Source organism: Hippoglossus hippoglossus, chromosome 11 (genome assembly GCF_009819705.1).
Source record: "Hippoglossus hippoglossus isolate fHipHip1 chromosome 11, fHipHip1.pri, whole genome shotgun sequence".
NCBI lineage: Eukaryota > Metazoa > Chordata > Actinopteri > Pleuronectiformes > Pleuronectidae > Hippoglossus > Hippoglossus hippoglossus.
In genome coordinates this window covers 10,456,685-10,478,786 of record NC_047161.1, presented here as the reverse complement: position 1 = coordinate 10,478,786, position 22,102 = coordinate 10,456,685, and the positions used below count along the sequence as shown (strand labels likewise).

General features: G+C 43.5%; 1 protein-coding gene across 1 annotated transcript; it reads right to left on the bottom strand.

Annotated features, from left to right (window-relative positions):
• Positions 1-804: 804 nt before the first annotated feature.
• fbxl2 (F-box and leucine-rich repeat protein 2) lies at positions 805-20,228 on the bottom strand. The gene is made up of 14 exons (XM_034599575.1): positions 19,654-20,228; positions 13,135-13,196; positions 10,101-10,155; positions 8,683-8,757; positions 8,298-8,392; positions 7,560-7,724; positions 6,920-7,046; positions 5,892-5,966; positions 5,627-5,757; positions 4,791-4,851; positions 4,604-4,648; positions 4,173-4,229; positions 3,745-3,957; positions 805-2,883 (listed from the first exon to the last, which is right to left on the bottom strand). The coding sequence occupies exons 1-14, from the start codon at positions 19,681-19,683 to the stop codon at positions 2,776-2,778; spliced, it is 1,299 nt and encodes a 432-aa protein (XP_034455466.1). The 5' UTR covers positions 19,684-20,228; the 3' UTR covers positions 805-2,775.
• Positions 20,229-22,102: the final 1,874 nt, after the last annotated feature.

Here is a 22,102-nt window from a genome sequence, read left to right as displayed (position 1 = left end):
GCCTCCCTAGCAAAACAATGTTAGCTTTCACTGTTAGCTTAAAACTTCCTCAAAGTTCAGAAAAGCGGTAAATGTGACAGACACCGGCAGCTCCCCTCAATATGCCCGCATCAAAACAAGCTAGCAGCGCTGGTTGGCTATCTGTTATGCTAACAAAAATAGCACCTAGCTAGTTAGCACAGCGCCCCAAACAAGGGCAGCCCGCGTCTCATCAGCTAGCTCCGCCGGCTAACGGTAGATATCCACAGGCCTGGCGCCCTGCTCCTCTCCGCCCCTTTATTCCATAACCACGGGCTGGTAAAGTCTGCCGAGCCGCAGCTGTCGACTCCTTCGGCGGTAAACTCGCACCAAACTTTTACGAGAAGGACGCAGCTCCAGTCCTGCGGTGACTGGTTTCTCCTTAATCCAGGAGTAATGAGGGCAGAAGGCGGTGAGCGGTGCGCGCTGCCGGGGACTGCGGTTCACCAGGGGACGCAGCCGATCACCGATCAGGCCGATGGGTCTTCGGGCTCCGCACAGACAGCCAGAGCGATGCCTGATGTAAAATATCAATTTGGTAACTGCACAGGGAGGCACGATGGCACTTCAAGCGGCAGACGATTTTTAATTCATATTTTTTCCATTGTTCGCGCCTGTGTGTTTTTCTGTTCTCTGTCATTAATCAAATAACCCGCACTGTGAATGTGGGTGTGTCAGCCGCCCGCACGGCTCTTTGGTGACATCTAGCGGTGAAACTGCTGTAAAGCCTGCACTCAGTTTGCCGCAGTTCACTGGAAAACAACATTTCACACTGGAGAGACAAAGCCCGTTTACTATTAGTCACTTTTATTAATTCATTTCTTTATTTTTTTCCATTTACCTCTTTATTTTCTTAAACATAAAACTGTTAAAACAACTGTCAAAGAGAGGGCGTTAGTATCACAGCCAGCAAATGTCCAGCTATGTCCACCTGTCTGTCTGCTCTCCTTTGTCTCAGTCCAATCCATAGTCCTGCCAATCTCCCCCAGCTCTTTAGCACTCGTCAGTCTCTTTTGTTTCCAGCTGGGTCTGTTTTTGTTGAATTTTCCGTGCTGTGGGTGGTTTCATGCCCCGCACACGTTGTTACTCCATGTGGCAAAACAAGATAATGTTGAGATCCTGCTGTTCCGAGGGAGTGACTGTATATAGTAAAATAAACAGTTGGTTCTGGGGCTTTCCCGTCACAACACACCATACTCCTGCTGTCACACATGCTTTGTAGATGAGTGGGAATTTGTTGCTGTTCAATTAAATACATAGATATTATCACCAGACCAGTGTCAAATGCCAATTACACAAAACTACATTAAATTAACTTTCAAATATGTAAATTCACGTGATTGTCATAAGGTTGAGGTGCCTTTGTTTACGCTCTAATATCTATCATCTCAACTTAAAGCAGATTTTCCATTTCATTTTGAAGCAAAGTTGTACCAATATAAGTCCTGATTAAAGTCTGAATAAACACAGCAACAAATTTGAATAATGGGCGTCGGAGTCCACTTAAAAACCGTGGATGCACCGCAGCTGTATCAGTTTTACTAAACTTATTCTGAATAGTAGGGAGACTGGAGACCTACTGATGTAAACAGGTTCGTCTCTAATGCCAACCTAAATCCAGGACGTAAACAAATGCTTAAAAGTAGGAGCTAGTGCACAGGGCTACTGACAGGATTGGATCAGGGCCTACGAGCCAACATAACCACGCAGTGCACAGGAGAGGCCACTCATCCCAGTAGAGTCAACATGACGCTTCAAGTCGCTGAGGGTGTGAATCATAGGTCCAGTTTCTTCTTTTCCACTTCAAAAAGAACATATCTCCCTCTCTGGATAGACAGGCATAGACAATTACAATAAGCACTAAAAAAAAAAAAATTTAAACAATATTTTGTTGGCCTACCCCCATTTTGAGTGAGTTGCCATTAATGTAATTGTTTTTTTTTTCCATTGCAAAACATTCTCTGTACAAACAGAATCAAATTTCAGATGCACAAATATGTCAAATGTCCAAATCTGTACGTCCCAACTCTTCCACACCAGAGAGCTGAGCTGGCTGGTGCCAAAGTGTTTATATCCAGACGATCTGCGTTTCTTATATCCCAGCTCTCCTCTCCCTCCATGCTGCGTGTTAATTGGTCAAAGCAGAATGAATCACAGGATGGTCACATAGAGGTGTCATGTGATTGGTTGAGATGATACTCCACAGAGAGCGAACGGTTTTCCAAGATGACTAGATCTTCTTTTTTTTTTAAAGTTTGAACTTGATGTATTGTAGTTCCACTGTTCAGACCCTCCATCTCCAGCTGCCCAGAGGCTGTCCTCTACGTCCACAGGCGGGGGAGTCAGGGGGGTGAGGAACAGGATGGAGTGAAGAGCCTGTTTTTGTCTTTACAGCGAGAGAGAGAGAGAGAGAGAGAGAGAGAGAGAGAGAGAGAGAGAGAGAGAGAGAGAAAGAGAAAAAGAGAGACTCCATCAATCCATCCATGATCCTTCCCCTGACACCTTTCACCATAAAAAACCTTGGGCTGCTGCTGATTGGTGAGCAAGAGGAGAGAGGAGGGGTGGGTTCAACTGATCGGGGATCAGCGCTGATCAGTGTACATATTGATCAGTGATCAGGAGCAGCGAGTGGGTCCAGCCCCTCCTCTCTCCTACACCTATCCCAGTCTCTCCCCCACCGAACCCCAAACCCTATTTCAGCCCATATCAGAGCAGCAGGACCTGTAGACAGAGGTGGCCCCCCCTGGCCCTCCACTGTCAGAGGATGATGCAGCAGCGGCACAGACGCTGGCCACCTCCATGTACAGAGGGAGGGGGTGTCACTGGAGCGAAGTAGGCGTGGACCTTGATCTCTGGAAGATGGGCCTGTGTGGGAAAAGCAGTGTGTTAATTAAAAAGTATAAAGAGGCCAAAAACAAAGGAAAAGTCTTAAATATGCACATATGTTCAGGATCTGGTAAATTGTTCAATTTTTTACTGCAGCCAAGGAATTTATGTTTTCATCTGCGTTGGTTTGTCTGCTATTTAGCAGGAAGTTGGTGGAAGGATGTGGTATAAATCAGGGAAGAACCCATGACCTTTTGCTGCAGATCCGGATCTGGGGGCGAATCCAGGAGTGTGTGCAACTTTTACGGAAGCATATTGTATTCACTTGAGAAAAAAAGATCTGCTCGATTTTTCGGGAATTAACGATTTAATTATCTGGTTAATTTTAGAAAAACAGAGCAGATTTTTTGAAAGGAAAATTATCTCGTTAATTCAGAAAAACAGGGCTGTTTTTGCCCAGTTTGTGCTCCTGCTTCAACCACTGTCGTCTCTTGACCTTGACCTTTTCTGTCCCAACAAAATAGTGCACAAAGCCACAAATTGTCCTTTTTGTGCCTTGTGTGGATTCAAATCAATGTGCCGTGTTTACTTGTGAGCTTTAGAGGTGCATGTTGTTTCCTTCAGACTGACTGTTAATCCATTTTCAGTCTTTATGTTGAACTGAACTAACCAGCATGTGGCTAAAATCCTACATTTAAGAGCCTGTTGCACTCATATTTTAAACTAAATCCCAGCAAGAAATGAATTAGTGTATATCCCACAATGTCAAACCATAGCCTTTAAAGTCATATAAACTAAATTACATATTTAGTATAACTAAAAAAGGAAGCTATTTTAAAAATCCATTGATCAAATCATCCATACTTTATACGACCGAAAACCCTTTTTATTTCCACTGACCCGGATGCGTTTGATGCCAGCCCTGGTGACTTGCTGACAGTCGTAGAGCTCAATGCGCTCCAGACGATGGCAGCTCTTCAGGTGCTCCAGGGTGACGTCCGTGATGAGGGGGCAGTTGTCCAGCTCCACCACAGTGAGGCGCTCTTGGCCACAGGTGCTGCTGCTCAGAGCTCTGATGCCATCATCTGTGATCAGCTCGCAGTGGGAGAGGGACTGTCCGGGGCACAGCACACAGGGATGCACGCACGCACACACGCACGCACGCGCACACGCACGCACGCACGCGCACACACACACACACACACACACACACACACACACACACACACACACACACACACACACAGATGGATTAAAGCTCCATAAGCATGCAGACAGGAGGAGGCAGGGCCTGGCACTAACTCAGAGCTGAAGGTGTGAATGTTTACCAGTGCTTGCAGACGAGGGCAGTGGATGGACAGCTGAACCAGGGTGTTATCTGTCACCTGATGGGAAAACAAGCTTGGTTAAAGCACTGTTCTCATGTGTCTAGAGGCAGCTAAGAGGCTCAGTTCTCAGCCTTAGGAGGAATGTGTTGCGTGTATTGTCTAGTTCTGAATCCCATAAAAAAATGTTTATCTCCTGTGTCACTTCTTCTCTGTCTCCATCTCAAGATCTCTAGATCTCTAAGTAACTTAAAAACTGTCAGTCATTGGACTCACTCGCCCTCTTGGCAGGGATGCAATCACATCTGTCTTTCTTCATACAATTTAATCGCTACCCAAACAGATAAAAGCCAAGAAACCTTTCCAGATCCAACAGAAACAAATACCACAAGCATGAAGTTGGTGGTAAATAAGGCAACAACAAGCTCGCTTACCAAAATACATTCTTCTAAGTCCATTTTTTCAAGCTCGTGACAATTCTGTGAAGATAAACAGACGGTTTTGGGTTTTGTGGGAAAAACATTTCATCCAGCTGTGATATTGAGGTGAAATGGACAAGTGACCTGGCAAAAGGTTCACATACAAGAAAGCAGGAAGAGGAGAGCAAACTGCAAAACTCACCCTGGCCAGCACCGTGAACCCAGCGTCGGTAACATGGGAGCATCGTGCAGCTTCAAGAATCCTAAAATAACACACATTCAAGGCTTGTGAGGAAACACTGAGAGGACTGTGCCTCACTTGAGTATTTGTATCAATGTTTACAACAATGACATATTATCAGCCAGTCAATAAGGTAGGACCACAGACTGCACATAAAGATGGACAACATGTCTTCTCCCCAAAAGAGAAGCTGATGCGTCTTGATCGCCACCTAGTTGCTGGCTGCAGTATAGGTCGTAAACACCACCTCCTTCATGTTAGTGGATGGGACATGGACTAAAAACTCAAAAGTACACAATAAATAAAATGTTCTCAAAGATGCTTTCTGTCATTTTGGGTAGAGTAGTTCTTATCACACTGGTGTTTGGTCCAGAGCTGAGTTTCCAGATTAGTTTGTTTTTAAGTTTTTGGATGCTATAAGAAAAGGGTGAAACGTCATGATTGGCAGCTGAGACAGACTCCTGATTGGTCAGTGCCTGTATCAGGGAGACCTCACCAGCACAGCTCCATCCCCTGATCGCTTCTGTACAGACTCTGGCTCCAAATGCACAAAATTGCAGCTTTTGTATCCGGCATATTCTAGCTTCATATCTGGATAGCGGGAGGAAGTGGAGACGTGTCGTCCATCTTTATATACAGTCCATGGGTCGATCCTTCTGGTCATAATTTACATGGTTTGTGTGGCACTTTTGTAAACAGCGATTCTAGTCCTTTTTTTTTTTTTTACAAATGATAGCAGTCACACAGCCTGAGAATATTAATATTCTGCGGCTACTGAAGCAAGCTCAAGTATATACTTAAGTTGGGAACAGTTGAGTCCCAGAGCAGTGAGGGAGGCGTCCGTGATGTTACTGCAGCCAGACACACAGAGAATCTGTAGCTTGTGACATCCCCGGCACAGACTGACCAGGCCATCATCTGTTATTTGCTGGAGGCAACGGAGGACAACACGAAAAAACAAATTAAGAAAAAAAGGAGGCACAAGGAAACCCCCCCCCCATACATTATTATCAGTCCCCCCCCCCTCCTCCTCCCAGTGACACAATCAAATGTTCTTCTTACTGTGCAAGACTGCATGTTGATAGTGGTGAGTTCTGGGCAGTGTTTCTGAAGGTGTTTCAATGCTCCATCATCCAGCTGCGTTCAAATAAAATGCAGAATATTGTCATGACACAGATCAATAATATACTGTATGTGTTGATGTATCTGCTACAACTAATTGGCTCGTGATTGAATTACACCTTAAACAATTTCACCCCATTCCCTGTTTTGCTAATTAACCAGTAGTGACTTTTTGCATGACTAATGAGCCCCCAAATATGATTCATGGGGTTTCTGTGATTTTTATTCCAGGAGGGAAAGTAGACTAGACTTTGGGGAGAAAACAACCTGGAGTAAGTGTTGTCTCCACCAGAGTCAGCAGAAAAGGAAAATGCTAACATAAAAAGAACAAATACCACAGGATGGAAAATGTAGTATGTTTGGAAGTGTAAGTGGGGAAAAGGGCACATTTCTCTTTAGTGAGTCCTCTGAATGATCAGTAGTGAGAAACTACTGTGGAGTGTGTACTGTATGTAACAGTTTTGGTTAATTTGAATAAGAGAATCTATAGGTTTTAGAGTTTTCTGTGTTTTTACCATGTCTTTTTATTCTTTCTTCAGAAGAATCATTTTATGAGCTGAATGTAAACATCTGAGGAACGTTGTTTACAGTAACCTTTGGTGTCCTCAGCAGCAGGTAACACCAACTGCATCTCAATGAATGAGACAATATAAATCAGATAAAAGTATCTACTTTCTTTAACATTTTTGGTATTTTATTGTGAAACTTTAAATAAAGCACAAATGATTAGCTGTAATTATGGTCGATACTCAGGCTACATACAGAGCTACAAATTAAGTGTTTATTCACCAACATAAGTAAAAACATTTACTTTGAAAAATGGGAAAACCCTGCAAAGATTTAAAATGCTTTGTAAAATTCCACAAAGAGGGCATAACAGGCTCCCTTTAATAAAAATATATATTTATTTCTTGCTGTGCCATGCACACGTGTCTGTGTCTCTGTGGAGTGTGTGTGAAATAGTGTACCTGTGTGCAGCCTCTGAGGAACAGCACTCGTAAACCGTTGCAGCCTCTCGCGAGAGCTTCGATGCCGTCACGTGTGATCTGGTCGCACCACGACAGGTTCAACATCTCCAGCATTCTGCAGCCGTCACTGAACACAGACACCAAGGCCATTCACAATGCACGTACAGACAAGCATAGTGCATATGTTTCTATTTAATGAAGAGTTCAACGCAGAACAGAGTGCACATTTGTACAGTGAGCGTGTGCATGACTACACAGCAATCCACAGCACACACCACACAATCTCTCATAAGGAGAAACTCCTGACTAGTATATCTAGTCTCTGCCTCTTTATACCCCATTACCCATCTTCCACTCTGAAAGGCAGCAGTTTACCCTGTCCCACAATTGGTCAGCGGGTGGAAAATCATGCTTAAAGCTGCATAGTGTGAACTAGGTTTGAGTTTAGGTTTATTTATTTAGCACATATATGTACATAGAAAACACACAAATAATACAAATAACAATATACAGTGAAGGGGGAGGCAGGGGTACCAGGTGAGGGCTTTATGGGGACCTGTTAACTGTTTCCATGTTAGTGCTTATGGGGGTTTGGTTATGTGAGGGTTCACTGTAGTTAGTCAGTGTGCAGGTACTTTACCTGACAGCCTTGAGGGAGTGGTTGCTGATGGACACGCAGGAGGTGAGATCTAGTTGTTTGAGTTTGGAGCAAAACTTGCTGAGGCTGAGGCAGGTGCTGTCGGTGATCTTGGTGCAGCCGTTCAAGTTCAACACTTCGATGTTCCTGCAGTTCTGAGCAAACGTCCTGGGAAACAGTCGAACAGGGACGAGGGAGAAGGGGAATTACTTCATTTGGCTTCATTGCATAAGTAAGACGTCTAATGCTGGGTGTTGCTCAGGAACCAATTAACAGAGTCATCTACAGGCCCTTGGGGGGCTGTACAACTGCTGCATGTTTATTTTTTTCATGTCACTGTTACACATAAGCCTCTAAATGAACAGCTTGTATTTCCTTAAATGAGCTGCTTGTAGAGGTGATAGAAATCTTCAAGTGAAGCCATGTAAAGTCACAGATTAAGAGGTTTTATGTAAAAACCAAAGTACATCACAACCGGTCTTCTTTTGTTTTTGTTTGTATATGTCTTTGTGTGTGTACACAGTAAAGTGAGATTAAATGGTATAAAAAAAAGAGAGTTTCAAGCACACAGTCCCACTGGACTGAGCGGGCACAAGCGGCTTAAACTTTAAACACAGTCACGCAGGGATGAAAACAGCAAGTAATCAAAACAACAAGGGAGTGACATTGATTAAAAGCCAAATCAGCAGTAGACTGTGGCTTGGTGGTCAGTATGTGTCGGAGAGACCGCAAGACTCTCACTTCATGGAGGCATCTCCCACGCTCAGACAGCCCCTGAGGCTCAGCTGCCTCAGGAAGCCTCCACAACGCTTGGAAATGTTCTCCACCACCCGCCCCTGAGAGACGCAGGGACAGAGAGAGGGAGGGAGGGAGGGAGGGAGAGAGAAAGAGAGAGAGAAATAGAGAGAGAGAGAGAAATATGAGTCGGTCTGGGCCACAGGACAGAGGATCAGCTGTGACGTCACATTGGGCACCAAAGCCTACTGACCCAGCACTAAGCCTTGGGCTGGATAATGCTACTCAACACTCACACACACATGCAGCACATACAGTATCTACGAGCCCACACACACAAATACTGTCCATTTCTCTTTTTTTCCCTCTCTTATGAAAACACACCCCTCACCTCTATGTCTGTCTGGAAGTTGAACAAGTCGATCTTCTGCCAGTTGCTGCCATCGAGGGCCAGGACATTCCACGCCTGAGAGAGTAACAGACAGGTTGTGGACAGAGACAGACAAGTGGGTCAGACAGGGGAGGGAGGAAGGTGACTCTCTTATCATAATGTGTGGCAGAACTTCCATTGTGTAGCACTGAGTAGGTTTTTGTACACTGCGGACATTTTTTCAGTTTCTCTTGAAGTGCAGCAGAAGACTTTTCCCCATTATGACACTTCTTCCATCTAGAACTTCTAAAACGTGCAGATGTGCTGATTTGTTGACTCCACACAGAAATGTTTTCACTCTGGACTGTTTCTTTGTTGGTTGAAGTGTTTGTTTTTAAGCAAGATTGCACAAAAACAACTGACGGATTTCAATGAAACTTGGTGGAAGGATGCGGTATGAGTCAGCGAAGAACCCATAAAATATTGATGCGGGTGCAGATCCGGATCAGGGGACGGATTTAGGATTTTTTCACTTTCTTTAACATTGCAGGATAGGGCGTTATTCACCATTGAAGTTTCCCAGAGAATATGAGAGAGAATTCATCTTGATGGATCGATTGAAATCTATGAGTCTGTGAAATTTGGTGCAGCTTGATTAACTGTTGGGCCTTCAAGGAGGTATTCGCTCTACTGAGTGGCATCTATGTTTTTTATCACTGTTATCTGAAGATGGTGGAATCAAAATAATTTTGATCACACAAACAAAGTTGCTGAAGACATTGCCTTGGTCTCTCGCAAACGTAATGGGGATTTCTCGCTGTCAAAACATGAATCAATTCATTTCAATTAATCAAGAGTGGGTCGTCAACTAATCAGATGGTCGGTAGTTTGATCCCCAGCTCCTGAGCAAGACAATGAAATCTAAATTGCCCCCTGTGCCATCAGTGTTCAAATCAATGACTTCTATCTATACATAGGTGTGAATGTGACCTGTAGTCTGTAAGTGGACAAGAAAAGTGCAATATAAACGCAGTCCAATCATAACAGTGCAGACACGAAGAACAGCTGCACGTCGCTCTGCAGAGAAGAAATAAACTACCCGAAAACATCACGCAGAAAATGTGCTGTGTCACTGAGGCATAAAATAAATTGGAGCAGTTGTGAGAGCAGCAGCCACCACAGCTCTGCATTCACAGTGCACGTGCCAAGCACTTGGTATTATTCACAGATAGCTCATTCATAAATGGCTTTCAGCTGCAGTGCACTGTGGCACAGCAGTGATCCACGAACACATAACCAGCAGATGGCACTATATTATAGACCTTTCTAGAGGATTCAACAATAGTAAATCTGTTTCAACCTAACTACACTATAGTTTAGAAATACATGTGTGTTTGTGTGTTAGTCCACACTGGGTGTTTGGAGGTGTAGGTGCTTACCTTTGATACTTGGGCACATCTACAGAGCGTTACCACATCTAAATAGGAGAATATTCTAGAAAGAGACAAAAAAAACCCAGATGAGTTTGTTTCAGATCACTGATGGTTGTCAGATAAAGAGTTCTAGTCAAACTTTATTTTGAATATTTTCCCTGTGGTGTTAGTGAGTATATGTTTAAGTCTGTGAAAAGCAGAACAATCCCCTGTGTTTGACGGCAGGAGAGCCCCACAGACACGCAGTGTTTGAGCTGTGGGCCGTCCACAAAGGGCCGCATGCAGCAGGCTACTGGGTCAGCTCAATCCATTAATCTGCCAATGAGTAATCTCTGGAACTCAGACAAGCAAGGCCACAGACAGCCTGGGACAGATAGATAAACATATATACATGTACTGGAGCCCGCACATATGAAACCAGTGGTTACATGGTGTGTTACTGCTCAGAGACGTGCCTTAAGGGGGGCGCATCTATACAGAGGTTGAGGTATTCAGAGAATTGTAATGGTGCCAAAGCTTTGAGTGCAGCTGGGGTCTGAATGTCCTTTTAACCCTCGGAAACAGGAGCTGCCCATTGTTTCCTTCATATAGATGCAGACAAAGGCTGTGTGTTTTGATGTGTGTTTGGCCGGGGCATGTTGGGACATGCCTCTCCAATCTATACCGGAGTCTTGTGTCAGGGAGCACATGCACACAATCGACAAGGACACACACACACACACACACACACACACACACACACACACACACACACAGTTCTTGAAGTTACTGCAGGCCACCAGAGAAGTCGACCAATCAGGCGGGCGCTCATCAATCTACGTTCTAATAACTGGTTAATGGCTATGACGCTGCCCATTGATCCACTGTCTGTTTTAATCAAACACAGTTTGACTGAGAGAGGCTTCCTTACCAATCAGAGAGGAATTCTGTTGATCGAGCTCACAGGAAAGCAATCGATCGATCTGATTTGGTGATTCCTGCTTTGAGTCGTGTGACAGTGATTGACATTTGTACTTAATAGAATTACAACAGTTGACATTAGCTCTGACTTTTACAGCATTTTCTGAATACCTGAACCTGAATAAGGTCAGACTCGGAATGAGCAATAATTGAATTTAAGACAAGTGGAGTATTCTGACCTGAGTCGCACATGGTAGTCATGTGTACGTCTTAATTGCATTATAACGTCCTATTGGAGTTTTCAGAGCATTTTGTGACATCGACATTATGAATATGAATATGGAATCTGTGAATGAATTAGTTTATAGCAACTCATGTAAACATCACAATCTAAATAATTTATAATGCAGAATAGGGTCAATAGCCTGAATATTGCTGTCCATGTAAACACAAACACTGCCCTTGAGTTTTGCATAAGAATGAGGAAAAAAGTGAACTGAAAGAACAGAGGAGATGATATGATAGAGCAAAACTCAACATCAACATCATAAGTACTGCATGTTTTTCCCCTCACTACACGCAAGGGAGCTGTAATGCTGCCTCTGAACTCAGACAGAACAGAGAACAAGTTATTAGCCTTTGATTGCTCTATCAAACCCGGCCCCTTTTTTTACTGACATGGTACATAACAGGATTTTAATGGAGCATAGTCCCATTTGTTGACAAAATGTACACCTGGTCCTTCAAGCATGGCTAGATAAGAGAGAGTCAAGCCTTGGCTGTGAGTCTGGGACTGGTTGCTATGGTAACTCCAGTCAGACATGAATTTGGCTGGTGGTGAGGGTGCTGAGTCAGTGCTTCTAGGTAAGAGGACCCTGAACCACTCTGAATTCTCTCTCTCCGGGGCTCATCTGTCAGACAAGGTTCTTCAATATCACGTCACGATTTTAACAGTTTATATACGTGCTGCGCTGGCCTAGATAACAGCTGTTTACAATGCACCGACCGACTGGCAGGCGCAGAAACAAGTCAGATACTCAGGGTCGCTCACAGCGATACATTAAGCAAACAGTGACGTTAATGAGAAGTCAAATTAATCAAATTAACTGATTAATTAGTTAGTAATCCTGTGGCAACACATACCACAGGGGTTATCTATTCCAGGGGTTACACAATTTTTTTGAATGGTGAATTAGTAATTGGTTCCATTATAATTAAATGCTTTTCTTGTATTTCATGTATTTCAATATCTTTGGACTGTTGGTCAAATCAAACATGCAATTTGAATATTTTGTCTTGGGCTAATTTACATGCGTATTCAAAGTGGTGTAAATTAAGAGTTCAGGATGTAATACCCTTGATGTATTGCATTCAAAGGCCTACACACAGACATACATTTGATTTTTATAAATGCTACTGAGACAAAACAACATCACTGTGTTTACCATGCTGACAGGGCAGAACAAAATTATATCAGAAGCAACCCACTTTGGTTCATAAACAAGATTTACTTCAATCACCGTGAGGCTTCCTCACAGCTGATGTTGTGATAAGTCTCTCAACATGACACATGTGACATTAGGTCATGTGCTATCGCGAGCAAGTGCATGTGAGAGCATGTTTTTTATCTGCGCACCAGTGAAAGTACGCTGGTGGTAGTGGGTGTACTGGTAGTCTCCGTGGAGACACAGCTGGAGCAGCAGAAGAGCACAGCACTGCGGAAATCCCCACCAGCTAAGACAAGCTATTTATAGCACACATACACAGATATACAGTTTACATAGGGCCAGCAGAGTTCCACGCACAACCACACGCACACTATCACCCACATATAGATCAGTGTGGATGATGAACATGGGTGAGTGCATGTGTGATGTCAGATTTATGCTCAGCTGCTGCCTATATTGTTCTGTAGGTCACACAGATAACACAACCTCATTTCAGACTTGTGACCAATGTGCATCATATAACACACACAACTAGTGGCAGTACAGACATACACACACACACCTACACAGTGTTCGAGGCTGCTTCAGCTAATGAGTAACCCTGACCTTTGTCCCAGGGTATGTTGTGTTGTATTTTTGTGTGTGTGCATGTGTGTGTGTGGATGGGGGAGATTCCATATTATTAATCTTACCTAAGAAGAAGCTCTTTAGGGAGCTTCTTGTTAATGGGGGCTTCGTCGCTGTTTGAGAACACCTGCCGAGACACAAGATAAACAATGACATTTGAGTGATGTGTTGTGTGTGTGTGAGGTGGTCAAGAGCAATGAGACAGAAGCTGTTACAATAGCAACACAGATCAAAACAGTAATTTAAGAGCATCATTGTCATCTTCAGCAAATCCACCACAAAGGACTACATACCACAAACCACTGTCTGGAATAATTTTGTTTTATATCTCCAACTCAATGTTTTTTTTTTTCATAAAAATAGGTTATTGAATTATATTTACATTTATTGATGAGAAACAAGCTATTACTTCCTCAAGTTACACTAATAAACAAGCCAGAGCTACATTTGGATTTCCACGTCCCCTCCTTACAAGCTTATAATTCTGTTAGCCTGGTCAGCTTGTTGGCATGCTTATCTCAATTAGTCTACTCACTGGATGTCTGGCCATCTGCTGAATGGTACACACATACACACACACAAACACACACACACAAACACACACACACACACACACACACACACACACACACACACACACACACACACACACACACACACACACACACACACACACACACACACACACACACACACACACACTTGCAGGTGATTCAAGTCAGACCTGTTTATGTGAAGAACAGAGGCAGAACATTCTCGATCAGGTGGGCCGTATTCAGCACATGAATTTAAATCACGGCAAACACCCACATTTGCTGTGCCTCTGCAGACACGCATCCTGCCAGTGATACCCTTGTTTCCTCAAAGACTCCGAAGCTTCCTTCTAATGAGGGGGACTCCCCGCTGTTTCAAACGCAAACACGAACAGTGAAATGTGGAGAACACAAAAGTGGGGAAAGGCACAGTGGGGAGAAAAGGTTGATTCTGGGGGAACGCCTCGGCTCCAGCTAGCTCTGCGACAGATGCAAGCTCCTCGAAAGAGAAAGCAATAAGGGAAGATGGGGGAAAGAGGGAGGAAGTGGCGAAGCGAAGGGAAGTATAGAGACAGAGGGAAGAGGAAAACAAAAAGGACTAGTGGAAAAATGTGTGCAGAAGTCACTAATAAAACCAGAGAGTGAAAGGAGAGGGGTGAGCGGGGAGAAAGGTGAGAAGGAGAGGACTAAAGGATAGGAAGTGAGGTCGTGAAGATAAAGGAGTTGATCCAGTCAAGGCCCAAACAAAGATTAGCCCAACTGGTTTGGATTTTAACATCTATGTTTAGCAGACAGCGTGGTCTGAAACACAGTTCTGAACCTATCGATTAACCATATCCAATAATAGCTCCAGGTTATAGACAAAACCTTGAACATCACCGGCCCTCATATGACCCTGTACTATTGAATAACAGAATATCACAATCTACCCATTAGCTTTGGGGCCAACTCCCAACATGGAAAGCTTAATAAAAGGCTCAACAAAAGTTCAATACTAATGCCTTTATCACCAGCACCCTTTTCATCATTAGAGAGGAAAATGGACACTCGAGGGTTTTCTTCACCATTGATAAACTTCTAAATCCAATCGTCCTTCAACACACTCACTAAGGCATCTGCTTTTAAATGTGAAGAATTTGCGAGCTTTTTTTTAAAGACAGTCAACTATGCAAGGGCGTCAATGCTAATACAGCAAATAACTCCTGTGATACACCCCAAAACATCCACCAGAAATTGAGATGTTTTGAACAAAGCCTAACCCAAGCTCCTTCCATTCTCAAGATATCCTGGAAACAGTATATTTCCCACTGTATTTATGGCTGTTGCAGTGAAACCTTTACTTTAAAAAAATCTAATTTAGATAACACTAGAGGCAAAAAGTTTTTTTTTAAATCAACTCAATATCTTCTTCAATGAAAACAGTATCCTTGGGAAATACTAATCAAGTTTTAGATCCGATCAAAGAATAGAAACATCTTTGTTCTTTGAGATTTCAGTGCAGCATTTGACACCATTGATCACAACATTTTAATTCGCTGCCTTGACAACTGGGTCGGTCTCACTGAAGGTGTTTTGATCTGGTTTCAAACTTACATTACTGGAGGAGAATTGTATGCTAGTCTCTGGGATCATGTGTCTGCTAAATGTGACCTTTTGCCTAACAAAGCTGTGAGGGTCACCTTCTACGCAGATGATACCACACTGTACATATATACCGAGCCAACCAACCCAGACACTCCATGGGCCTCCATCATAAATCAGGGTGAGGGACCAAATCCCAAATTCAAAGTCGAGTGGCTCTACCATCTGTATATGTAACAAGCAGTGTTACAACTTAATGCTATCAATGCGTCATATTACCGTTAATGCATCCTTAAAATAACAGTGAAAGCCTGTACACTCACTTCAGACCAAGTTTTTGTTGGTCAAAAGAACAGTAGTTTTCCACTTCCTCAAGGTAATAATTTACCTGACCATGCTTCATTTAACACCAACACACACAAGCACTCAGATTGGCGCAAGTGTATTTTCTATTTAAAACGATATAGCTTCACACCCAGGGTCACTTTGTGCCAGGATTAAGACACCGCCCTAAGTTTCATTTCAGAATCAGATTTAAGCCTTGGGCGACTGTGGCTGAGGGGGTAGAGTGGTCGTCCTCTAGCCAGAAGGTCAGCAATTCGATCCCAGTATTCCCCATTCTGCATGCCAAAGTGTCCTTGGGCAAGATACTGAACCCTGAATTGCCCCTGTCATTTGTCATAGAAAAAAGTGCTGCCCATAGATGCACTGTATGAATGTCATGGGTGAATGGCAAAAAACTGTACTATAAAGTGCTTTGAGTGGTCAAGACTGGCAAACCGCTATATAAATACAGACCATTTACTATTCACTTTCAACACCATGTTAGTCGGATGACCCAGACAGTCTTCTTCCACCTGAGAAAAGTATTAATTAATAATTACCTACGAGGCTTTTAATGGCGTAGCACCGTCATGCATCTCTGACTTTTCACTATGCTATCAGCCACCAAAGGTGCGGAGATCCTCTGACTCTGAGCTGGTCTTTGTGCCCAGAGCACTCCACAAAAAAAGCTTTTATTAATAATGCACCAAAACAGTGGAAAGCCCTGTTCATGTAAACAGGCCACCTCTGTGGACGGATTTAAAAGAGACCTTAAACCATACATTTACCAGAAGCTTTCAGCCGACCATCTTTTTCAAAACGTTCATTTCTAACAATTTGTTCTAATTGTTTATGTTTCCAACGTAAAGCACTTTAGCGTATCAAAGCTTCAATACAAATAAAGTTACCACTATCATTTTTTTTGTTTGACTCAGTATTACATATATCTAGCTTCAACCTAGTAAATGGGAATCAAATCGACTGAAATGATACAATGCTGTGAGTACATGATGTCAGGAGAACTGTCAACAGACAGGGCCTACAGTATGTTGACTCAGTGTCTCTCTAAAGCCAGAGGTGCTTTAGGATTTAAGACTAAATTTAGATTTAATTCCAAACCACCTCTGTAACACATCACTGATCTTTGACCTCTCCCTCGACAGACACCTGGTTACAGATGATCTCGACAGGCTATGATTAAACCTCTGGGTTTTATGTAAGATTATGAACAAAGGAAACTGATGTGGCTTAAACCTGCAAACTGAACCACAAATGTCAGTGCTTAGCTATAGACACTGAAAGATCCCGACATTTGAGATTACTGCTAAAACATTTAATTCATGTGTCAGTTAAAGGAATGATCATTAAAGTCATTTATGAAGAAAAAAAACCAAATATTTGTCATCAATCTCTGTCTTAATATCTTTAAAGGTTGAAACTGAGGATTATATTCATTATTGTTTAGTTTCTTGGTTACTGATTTGGTCATAAAATGAAAAAACAAAAGCCCCAGCCGACTTCCTGAGGACAAAGGGATGTCCTCAAATGACCCTTTTTGTTCAACCAAGGATATTGAGCTTGATAAAGAATAAGATACAAAAAGCAGCTATCTCAGACTTTAAAGAAGCAGGAATCTCAATCTAGTTGGAATTTTTCAGCAAATTTGACTTTGGGCAATGAATCGATCATCAAAATAGCTGCTAATTAAATTTTTGTTTACCCAGCAACTAATCAACTAATCATTGCAGCTCTTATCATAGATTTAATATCTGCTGACAAACAATTGAATATATTCAATTTGTGCGTCAGTGGAAAGAAGAACAAAATGTTGATCAAAAAATAGAAGTTAGCGCACAGCCTCTCTCTTTGTGTTGTGTAACCCTAACTCCATGAAAGACGTTGCCAGATGCGATGGTATGAACGTGGTATTTGCTGTGTGATCTCAGCTGTAGCTATGGCATCATGACAGCGAGGGTCAAAGCCGTCTCTGGTATGCATGCTTCATTAACAATTATCACCTCAGCATGCTGGTGCCGTCGGTCCCCGTGCTAGCAGAGCAGCATTCCCAAGCAGGGAGTTCCTCTCTGCAGTCAGACTCCTCTTCCTAGACAGTGCACAACAGGCTGGGTGGAAATCTTGTTTTTTAACTTGCAGGGCTCTGGTCTACAGACTCTTTGCCACGATAAAGCAATAATGACGAAATTAGATCTAGGTTGTATAGCGGGGTAAATTATGGGCCTGCAACTACAAGGGGCTCGCGCAAGGTGTTCATTAAAAAGCATCATCTCAGGTGTTAGAATATTAGACAACGCTCCGACGTCCTAGTCTGTTACCCCCTTACTTTTCATTCTCTCCCAGTTACACACCAGCTTGTTTGCCACCGAACGCTGGTTTCCATCTAAGAAGCTTACAGCTCTGTTGAGAAATCCACCGATATGGCAACACACCACTACCGCCCTGTGTTCTCACTCACTTAGACACGCATGTTCAAGCCTAGGCAGCTGAGCGCCTGATGGAGAAAGTCAAGTACCATCAAGTCAAGAAGAATGTCGACAATGCCTGAATGTTACTAGAGATAAACAATGCCCATGGGAGACACACAACTTGTTGGATGGGAGTTGATTCAAGGCTTGTGCACGACTGCGAGAAAAAACATTGACAAAGCAAATTTTCCACAGTGGTAATTATTATATTACACATCAATCAAGCTAAGCTGTACTCTAAAATGATCTGCAGAACTATGCGGTTGAGCAAGGGGTTGAAGACGACTAAGTACATTCACTCAAACGAGGCACCAATGTACAGTTTTAAAGGTATTTCTACTTTTGTTGGACAATCCTACTGTTGCAAATGTTGCACTTTTCCACTCCACTATACATTTACTTTATTGTATAGCTGTTGTTACCTGCTACTTTGAAGACTAAAGCTCTATATAAAACAGGTGATCATCTTATATTTTTAGAACATGGGGCAAGATGGGGAATATCCCTTGTTTGTTTGAAGGTCTTCTGCATTAACTTGGTGATAAGTTGCAAATCACAGACCCACTGATGTCAGGGACCAGTCATCAGTTGTGTACCTTCGTGTCAGCGGGTGTTTGGGCAGATTAATCACAAGACACCCTCTTTATAGGCCTCACCCGCTAAGGCAGGGCCCCCAGGCTGATCAGACCTGGGTGTGTGTCCCTAACATCTTGGGGCCCCGTTGGGGTCTTTTCTCCAAATATAACTATTTTTTACTTTACAACAGTATATGAAGCTACACTGCAAAATGCTGCAAACTCAGCAAACAGTAAAAACATCCGGAAATTCAACTGCGGACAGGGATCAATCCTGCTTTACGTGTTCATTTTTGCTGCAACATCTAAATGCAAGTGACATTTTGAATGCAGTTGAAGTCAAGTATTTTCTTTACCGTGAAATTGAGCTCTGACATGCGTTTACCAAGAGAGCGTTTACCACCATATCGAGGCATTAATGAAAGGTTGTGGGAGGAAGCCTGATCATTTATAGCCTTCAGTGTAGCAGCATGCAGTGTATGACTATTCTGATTGTTGAACACAGCAAGTCTGTGTGTCTGTGTGTGTGTGTGTCAGTGACTCTCAGAGATCCATGCAAACCTCCTGTGGCAGCTGTCATTCACAGGTTATCACAGGAAGTGTCACAGTTTGTTTTCATTGCAGTGTTACCTGCCAAGCCCGAGTGGTGACTAATTAAATGCTGCTACACTGCTTGTATTTACAACACACACTCTCCATCCATCCATCCGTCCGTCCACCCATCCGCAGCACCCCCCCCCCACACACACACACACACACACACACCCTCCCTCCTCCTGGAAGCCTGTCACCTCAGGCGACTGTTCCAGCCAAGTGTCGGCCCCTGATGTATTGACAAGCCCTCGGCCACAGCCCCGCTCTGTCCCCCCGCAGTCCCGGGCTCCGTGTCGCCGCTGCACGTCTGGCTACTGTTGCGGCAGGACGACAGCAGGATTTCGGATTACCCTTGACCGACAGCACGCCTCGGTTCTCCAGGCTGCATGTAGAATTAGAAGCAGCGGACCACACACACACACACACACACACACAGACACACACACTATGAAACAAACAGTTGAACCACTGGTGGTCCACTCCCTGTGTCATACCTCGAACCGGCCCTTGGTGATACCGTTCATGTCTGCGGTGGCGGCGGCGGAACGTCCGTGCTACAGCCCGCACACACCAGCCGAGCCGTTATTGTTTTTGTCGCCGTTTTATTTTCGGTCGCTCGCAGTGTGTGTGTGTCGGAGCCGTGGAGCCGTGGTCCTCACACCCTCCACCTCCCTCACCCCGCAGCCGTCAGCGAGGCTCCTGTCTCCCGGGTCAGCGAGGCGGCGGAGAGGGTGCGGGTGGCGTCGGTCCGGGGCGGCCTGCGGTGGCGTTAACGGTCGTTGTCTCGGAGAGCAACGGCACCCCAGCCCGTCTCATCACAGGGCTACCAAAATAACAATAATAACATGGACGGTCTGTCAAGTGACTTCACTTCCGCCTCTCCCTTCATCGCTCCAGCTCCAGTCAGCTGGTCCCGGACCTCACGAGTTGGATGAGAAGGGGGAAAAGAGCGAAAAGCACCACAACAACACGGGAAACGTGAAGTCAACGCAACGCTTCCAGCTCCCGCAGCGGATCTGCCCCGCACGATGGCGACTGACACGAGCGTTTTCTTCACGGGTTTCTGTTTACTTGCGGGAGAGAGAGAGAGAGAGAGAGAGAGAAGGGGGAGGGCCCACGTGACGTCATTGCTGCGGGAAAAAGCACGCGTGGCCGATTTGTTTTGATTGGGGGTGGGGGGGGGGGTTGCTTGCAGAGATCATGGGGAAATACAACAAAAATGGCGTTTATGCTTCTTTGTGTAATTAATGTTTTTAATCGACCGTATTCACCGAGGCGGTCACGAGTGCGGGACGTGAGTTGACACGAGCCGGTGAGGGATTTAAAAAGGAAGGAAACGATCACATCGAGCCAAGATGTCCTCAGTGTTAGAGATGTGCAACTCTGACACATTCAGGCAACCTGCAGACACACACACACACACACACACTGAATCTCATTATGCGTGATGCAAACTGTTGGAATCAACTGTTGGAATCAAAGGCAATATCACACTGTAAAAATAGCCTGTAACTGAATAGTAAGAGTACAGCAAAAGTACACAAGTATTTGCAAAATATACTTAAAGTAACAAAAGTAGTCATACTCATGATGACAAAGTACACTGTTCATTGTATAAATGATTAGATTATTAGCACTGATAAGCAGCATTTTTTGTAGTTGGTTGAGATTTGGCCCAAACTTCTGCATTATAAAGTTACGCATCCTCAGAAAGATCTCAACCAAAGGTCTACCATCTCTCAAATGTTTTCCGTCCATGAGCATTTGTGTCTTGCAACAAATAAAGAAAGAAAAAAAGGAAAGGTTGCAGCAGTTAAGCTTTTACGTTGATTTGCATGGACACAGGGTGAAGTATTCCTACATTGGCACATTTGTTTTCACTTCCACAATCAAATTACTTCACAAGAGCAGGATTAGTTTTTTTCAGACGCTGACCCCGTGTGTCATTTTAAATGTTGAAAGAAACTATAGCTGTCAAATAAATAAAGTAAGATGGAGACATGTACATGAGATAGATATCAACATTTTTCAAGGATTTTCTCTTCATATTTCATTTTAGATAAGGGGATATTTTTCTACAGACACTTACTTCAGAAACATGTATTACATTTAAATAAAAAATGATCTGAAATATTCACTGCACTGATTTTCTTCACTACATTAAAGAAAATATGTTTCCCTTAGAATTCAGGTACAGACAATTTATGTTTGAGAACATTTTGGTGATAACACATCGGTACAAGTGTCCCTGCTGTTGCATTGTTACCTTTACTTCAGTGAAGGATGCAAACACTTACCATCATTATTTCATGTTTGCAGATTGAATGCTGCAGTTGTGAGTTATAGATCCTGAGTGACACATCTTCAAACACGTTCCCACAATCCACAGCTAGATGGCGCTCTATCCCACCACACTAATCTGTGTTCATCCTGAGCTGTTACAAGGACATAATCTCTTCAGCACAGTGCTGGCTACTCGAGTTTAACAATGTGGTAATAGGAGGAGACCTGCTGTGTAATCATGTATTCTCCACTCCACTTTTCAATATGCTTGTTTGGGCTGAGTTGGGTTATTTCCATTTTCTGTTACTTTCTTTCTCTACGTCACTACACGTTTGAGAGAAATCTTTCTATCTTTTTCCACTCTGCCACATATATCTTAGAGGTCAGAGGTCAGAGGTCAGTAGAACACATCTCCATCCTATACAGAAGTCAGGTCTTCAAAAGGCTACAACTATAGATGCATTACTAACTAGACAAAGCTGCTAGCTGCCAAATTCCCTGTGTGGCAGAAGGAATTTGACTCAGAACTAATAGCTCTTCTAAATGATGAACGATGAAATGAATGATGGCTGAATTCAATTTAGCTGACTCACTGTCGGAGTCCCAGTATTGTCACACCAACATGACTTATTACCGGGACGAATAGAACAGAAGTATCAT

Excerpts from the sequence above, each read along its gene's own strand:
- fbxl2 (XM_034599575.1), bottom strand. The coding sequence starts at position 19,683 with ATGAACGGTATCACCAAGGGCCGGTTCGAG. Across the intron at positions 7,725-8,297 it reads GTGGGAGATGCCTCCATGAA|GACGTTTGCTCAGAACTGCA; the intron begins GTGAGAGTCTTG and ends ACTGTTTCCCAG. Across the intron at positions 4,649-4,790 it reads GGTTCACGGTGCTGGCCAGG|AATTGTCACGAGCTTGAAAA; the intron begins GTGAGTTTTGCA and ends TTATCTTCACAG.